Source organism: Dipodomys ordii, unplaced genomic scaffold (genome assembly GCF_000151885.1).
Source record: "Dipodomys ordii isolate 6190 unplaced genomic scaffold, Dord_2.0 Scaffold1, whole genome shotgun sequence".
Lineage (NCBI taxonomy): Eukaryota > Metazoa > Chordata > Mammalia > Rodentia > Heteromyidae > Dipodomys > Dipodomys ordii.
Genome location: NW_012267217.1, coordinates 24,026,467 through 24,033,356, shown reverse-complemented (window position 1 = coordinate 24,033,356; position 6,890 = coordinate 24,026,467). Strand labels below are relative to the sequence as shown.

General features: G+C 39.4%; 1 protein-coding gene across 1 annotated transcript in view; it reads right to left on the bottom strand.

Annotated features, from left to right (window-relative positions):
- Nucleotides 1–1,740: 1,740 nt before the first annotated feature.
- Gtf2f2 (general transcription factor IIF, polypeptide 2, 30kDa) overlaps nt 1,741–6,890 on the bottom strand; it is a 138,616-nt gene continuing 133,466 nt past the window's right edge. Inside the window, exon 8 of the mRNA XM_013011950.1 lies at nt 1,741–2,262. Within this exon, the coding sequence (XP_012867404.1) occupies nt 2,143–2,262 (120 nt within the window). The 3' untranslated portion in view covers nt 1,741–2,142. The remainder of the gene's footprint in view (nt 2,263–6,890) is intronic.

Sequence of the window (6,890 nt, the reverse complement as noted above, 5' to 3'; positions counted from 1 at the left end):
TTTTTCTTTTTGCTTATGTGGTGCTGAGGAATCGAACCCAGGGCCTTGAGCATGCAAGGCAAGCGCTCTACCACTGAGCCACCTTCCCAGCCCCTGTCTGTCCTTTTCTAATGTGACATCTTCCCAAGGATGTGCATTGCTTCTTCATCAGCCTTCCTCTCTCATCTCAGTGTTTCTCCTGGGCTTAGGATTCCTACTTTTTTCTGGCTGTCCAAAGTAAATTTATCAGAACAAGAAAGTCCTAGAACAAAAGAATAAGAACATAGGAATAGTCTTTTTCAGCATTCATAATACATATATGTGTACACACAGTATATATACATATATACACACATTGCACACACACATATATGTATATATACGCATATATATACACACATATATGCACACACACACACACACACACACACACACACACACACACACATATACACGCATATATAACATTTCAGATCTCAACCTCCTGAGTAGCTATGATTACAGTTGTGAGCTACTGGTGCCCAGCTATAATATTTTTTATTAGATAAGAAAGCAACCTCAAAGAATTAATCAAGCATAGCACCAATATACCATATATAGATGACCTATACTAATCAAGAGGTAGCAAATGTTTAAGAGACATAGCAGATAGAATCTGCATTTACATACATAATCAGGTGCGATGAGATCGAGGACAACTAAAAGAAGCTGCAAGAACAAGGTTACATAAACAAAGTATAGCTTCAAATAAGACAAGTGTGCTGAAGGAACTCTATGGGCACAGCTGTCAAGTTCAATCAGGCAGATACTACCACCATGAGAGCAAAATATGGTTAAATGGTGGGATACGCACACACAGGGTATGATATACCCTATATAATATGCCAAGCACAACACAGGTATCCCAAATTCTCTGTTCTAGATAGAGTTCTAGACAGAGTTAGCACGCCATTATCCATATTTGGTTTGTGCGTCAGAACAAAGCAGAATTAAGACAGCTGGGGCTGGATGGGGAGTAAGACCACCCTCCCTGTCAGAGTTGTATTTTGAGTGGAGGGCGAAGATGAGCATTCTGAGGGCAGTGTCATTCAATCTCTGATGACAGTGATATGCTGCTAAAATGAATACTAAAAATTTCTCCCAATAGATGGTTATTTCTTTGCTCCAAGTATATAATGTTTAAAATTTTAACTACATTTTAATTATATAACATTTTTTGGCATTTAGAGAACCCAGGGCTTCCCCCACATTAGGCAAGTGTTATACCACTGAGCTACACCTTCAGCCCCTGAGCAAGGAAAAAGATAGTTTTAAACATTTTATGTTTGTGGGTACCATTTTGGATTGCCTAATGTGTAATATTTCATGCCAGAAAAAACTTTTATCATGCAAAAACTGTTTTTCCTTCAAATGTAACTGAAGAGGAAGAGAAAGGAAAATGTTAGTGCCCTGGGAACTGGCACTAAGCTTTCCTTTTCTGTCCTAGTTCTACTCCTACAGCCCTCATGTGGCTCACAATGTCACTGCTACGGTGGGGCAGCACCTGCCCACCGAGTGGGTTGGGAGACTGCGGGGGCAAAGCCCATCTGTGAGAAGCTGATCATCTGTTTTGAAATTCTGAAAAGGTACTTAGTTTTCCATGATTTTAAAAGCAAACAAAAGAAATATTGGTTGACCATCATTTTCTCCACTTTCTTACTTCTTCTCCTTTTTTAAAATCAGTATTACTAGGATCAAATAAACTAATAATGAAAACTTCACTGCTAGTTGAAAATTCTCCTTTATTTCTGTATTTTTCAATGTGAAACAGTTTTGTTCTTCAACAGTTCCACAGAAGGGGACTTTGGCTCTTTAAAGTTTCTGTTGTTGATCTTTTGTTCCTTACTGTATTATACACTTCAGATGTGTATTACCTGAGTCTCTCAGAGATGCAGGAAGGTCAGAATTTTCATTCAGGAAATATTTCTTAATGCTACACTTTAAAATTTAACATTTAAAAACACTTAAGAAACATTATAGAATTATAAACATTAAAAAATTTACTGGGAGAAATGAGAGTACCAGTCATTTTATTCCTATTTACACAGTGCTCAAGCACAGATCTGGACACTTCCTGCTCAGCATCGCTCTCTTGAGTTGCTCATCAGCACCCTGGGGAAGTCCTCAGTCACTCTTTTCTTCTCCTTGGTAATGTCTGTACTCCGGCTTCAGCTCCCATGTGTTTTTGTGGATCCCTTTGACATTCTGAATACCGATTTCTTTCAAGATTTCTTTCAGGTATCCCTAAAAGAAGCCAAACAAACAACAAAACCACAAGAACTCCAATACATGAGATCCCAAAGGCAGGAAACAAAATTTAAAGTAAAATATGCCAAAATACATTTATGAGTAATAAAAATTATAACCATGAAGGCTCAACAAGATTTTTTTATAAAGAGGCTAAATTAATTACCTTTTGATTCTATTCATGTAATAAGTAACTTCATGAAATATCTGATTATATCAAAGGGGTGAGAAGTCCTGAACACTTGAAAGCTTAAAAAAAAAAAGGTCTAGAGGATAATACACTAGAAATTACTGGTGCACGATGTTTATTAGCACACCCAAGAACAGTATGCCAAGAACATCAAGGATAGTATGCTTCAATGACTGAGTTTAGTCAGAATGGAAGCAATAGTTTCAGAGGCAGAAGCACACACAGATGACACATATTTTGGGGGTTAGAAGATAATATTAAATAAAGCAAGCATACATCAGGCATCTGAAATTCTTGGTTCTAAGGTAGATTCTTAAACTTTGTCTATGAGGGCATTGATTTTTCCAGTGGAATAGAGAAAGTGTGTTTACCATTATTTACACATTAGCAAGTTTGCCAGGTATGGAGAAGAATAGGTAATCTTGGGCAAGGCCAAGATCTTGTGTTTGGCTCCAAAGAAGAGCATAGTGTTTAGGTCTCTGAAACTCAACAGGTATTTACCAGATGATTCAAGGAAATTATGCTATTTTAAGTGCAATACCAACTTAACTTTGCTTGCCAATGACTAGGCCTGAAGCATCCTACTATAAACTCAATGTAAATGGCAGTACTTTCTTGGAGGAGATAATATAATTTAAAAGTGACATTTTTTTCTGCTTTAAAACAAACTGATTTTTTTTTTTGGTGTGTATTCATTGAAGGATCAGTTTCAGTACTGATGACTTCATTAAAGGATATGTAATTAATTGAAATGAGGCTTTGATTGGGAAACGTGGTGAAGCTCAAGCCTGGATAATATTTAAGGCAGTGGTGCAAGACTTCCTGCAAGAGAACTGTGTGGGAAGCTTTAAGTAAGCTCCACCTGAGCCTGCATTTTAACAAGTCTCCAGGTGACTCACAGAAGCACTTACTCTCAAGTCATTTCCCCCCACTCCTCCCCCCCCACCTCCCCCCACCCTAGTATCAGTTCTAAGGATTCTTCTAGCTCTGATGCTTCTCAGCTGAGCTCTTGATGTTACTTAGTTCACTGAAGCTTCTATTGCTGGACAATACATGTTACCAACACAATCTAATGCCTTTTTACACTGACTGGTACAGTGCTGTACAATTCATAAAGTCTTTTCAGCTAGGAGTAGTTGTAATGAATGCGGTAGCAGATTAGCAATGAAATTACACGACTGCTTAGAAGACTGGGCAGTCTTCCATTTGAGCAGCCAGGTCCCACCAGGTGGCAGTAATGAGCCAATTGAGCCCTGAGTTCTCCTGGGTTCCTAGCCGGGCCTCCAACACCTTCTCCAGTTAGCTCCACTAAAGGAATGAGTAAGCAGATAGGATTGAGACTGTCAGGTAATAGGCATGTCTGCCATCTGCTACTTTGAATAATATTAAAACATTAGGACACTGGTCATAAACTACCTTTTAATTAAATTGGATTCATAAATGGAAAATGATGGGTTAAGCACAACCCATCATTTGAATCTCAGTTTAGCTGCCAAGAATGACATCTTTGTAAAATTCCAAAGAATGGTTTATTGTGAGGCTGGCTAAGATCCTGTTGCATAAACAATCATACAATTTTGGATGCACTTCAATGGGTCAAAAATGAAAAGAGCAGTCACTAGGAGCATTTGGGTAGTCCAGGAAAAGAACACAGCCCTCCTGACTTCAGGTTGTATGTCCACTTACAACCTAGACGTGGGAAATGCAAAGCCTTACAGGTATTTAAACATAGATTTTTTTTTTTTTTTTTTTGCTAGGCATGAGCACGAAGGGCTTGGGTTGCCCAAGGCTAGAACTCTACTACTTTCAGCCAAGCACCACTTCTGGTTTTCTGGTGGTTAATTGGACATAAGAGTCTCAGGGACTTTCCTGCCTAGGTTAGTTTGACCACGATCCTTATATCTCAGCCTCCTGTGTAGTCAGGATTACAGGCAGGAGCACCAGAGCCAGGCCAAATATAGAATATTAAGGAAGTCTTTAGTGTACAAACATAGTTGCTTTCGTGGGTAATCTGTCCTCATTTACATGGGTAACTTTTATACATGAAGATGTCACACTTTATTGCAACAATAACAAAGGATGGTATCATCACAGTCTCTTGATGCTTGTCAACAAAACAGGATTGGAGTCAGAATGTCTCACCATGATATAGACCGAGGTGGTGGTGGAATTTTAGGATGCTTCAAACTGTAACTGAAGACCTTTTTCTTTAACTAAATGAATTAGCTTGACAAGAGAGTAGGCACAAAGCATTAGCAGAGAGAATAGGTGATGAGGGGGAAAAACAAGGTAGCTAGGAAACAGTGAGATCAGGTTATTCCTTTACAATGTTTCAGCGACTTCCCTCTGGGCTACAGGCTCAGTTCCAGATTCCTTCAAAGGCACCATTCAGGCCTTCCTTTCCCCTCTTCCATCCTCTCCTTCTCACACACTCTCCACTTTTCTGTCTGCAGGCTTCTGGGTATTTTCACACGCGCATTTTCTTTCCCTGTAATGCTTATCCTTTTCCCTGACATCTCAGCCTCCTATCCTTTAAGATTAGGTGTAAATGCCTTTTTTTTTTTTTTAAACGCTGGTCCTGGGCTCTGTCCTTGAGCTTTCTGCTCAAAGCTAGTGTTCTACCTTGAGCCACAATGCCACTTCTGGCTTTTTCTGAATAGTTTATTGGAGATAAGAGTCTCATAGACTTTCTACCCAGGCTGGCTTTGAACCGCAAGCCTCAGATCTCAGCCTCCTGAGTAGCTAGGATTACAGGCATGGGCCACCAGCACCCAAATTAGAAGTCAATTTTTAAGAGAAACTTTTCCTCACCTCTTAGATTAAGTTTCATATTGTACATAGTTCAATTCAGTCCTTACTTTTTAAAAATAATATTATACTCCTTTAAAAATTTTATAACCACTATGCTTTCTTCTCTCTTGCTCTCGTCTTCCTGTGCTGGGAAAAGAAATCAGGGCCTCACATATGCTAGGCAAGTGCTCTACTAATGAGCTAATACTGCATTAAACTCATTTATTTTCATGCATTTCTTTCCTCTTAAAGCACATGCTTCTACTACACTGTGCCTTCTTTCACATCACAGACACTGAGTGTGCTATTCAGGACAAATAGGGAAAGGCTTGAAAGGAACAAGGCAGCTACAGGATCGGGTGGTGGTGGTGATGGTAGTGCTACTGGTGAGGGCAGAGGACTAAGAAGATTCCATAGGAACAAATACATGAACTCTAGTTCTTTTTCCTTAACATTCAGGCAGTAAATCCAGATGGAGAAACAAAACCGGATAACTGAACTTTACTACGTGAGTATGAATGAATTTATTATGAAAATCTGTGGTATAGTGATAAAATAATGGAGACAAAACCAATTGGGAGTAGAACCCGGGGCCTTGCAATATGCTTGCTAGGCATGCGTTGTATCACGGATCCCAGCCCTAAGGGGGCGATATTAAATGGAGACACAGATATCTACACGGACAAGTATAGTATTAAAGACATAGGTTCAAGTATTATGGAAGAAGGGTCCATTCTACTCAGTCTGCACCAGAAAGTTAGGCTCTCCTGAGGATAGAGATCTGATCATTTGAATAGAATAATTCTGTATTTTCTTGTAGAAAGCGAGAGAAACCTAGGTCCAACTCTTGTATTATACACATTGAGTGACTTTCGAATTTAATTTTTGTCTAACCACCTACATTTTAAGCAACCATTTTAGAACCAAGTAGACCTTCCAGTCACATGGGATTTGGGATGTTTCTCATTAGAGAGTACGTGCCATGTTGCAGCACTTGATCCAAATAAACTGGCTCAGTTCCAGCAGTTCTTTATCAAAGGGATATGTGGGAGAGAATTTACAGCAAGTCTGAATGCAGAGGAAAAAAGGGATGAAGCACAAAAGCTTTGTGGAAGTTCATAGATGAGCCTATATGCTTGATTATAGGTCAAGGAATTAGGGTGGGGTTTGCATTTGTGGGTCAAGAGAAAAGTGTGGCTTAGGGACGAAGGTAGGATTTCCTTTGGGGGCTGTGATAATGTTTAAAAACTGATTGCAGTAATGATTGAGTCAACTGGTATATCCATGAATTCACCTGAAGTTTTGGCCTTATTCAGAATTCAGGTTCTAAAAAAAGACTGAAACAAACCATATAAGTAAGAGCTAACAGGGGAAATTAAACACAGTTAATATTTTAGTATGATTATTTTATATTCTAAGACTTTTAATTAAGACCTCATAAGTTGGAAAATTTAGTTTTAAAAAATAGTCATCTCGCCGGGCGCTGGTGGCTCACGCCTGTAATCCTAGCTACTCAGGAGGCTGAGATCTGAGGATCGCGGTTCAAAGTCAGCCCGGGCAGGAGAGACCATGAGACTCCTATCTCCAGTAAACCACCAGAAAACCGGAAGTGGCGCTGTAGCTCAAGTGGTAGAGCGCTCGCCTT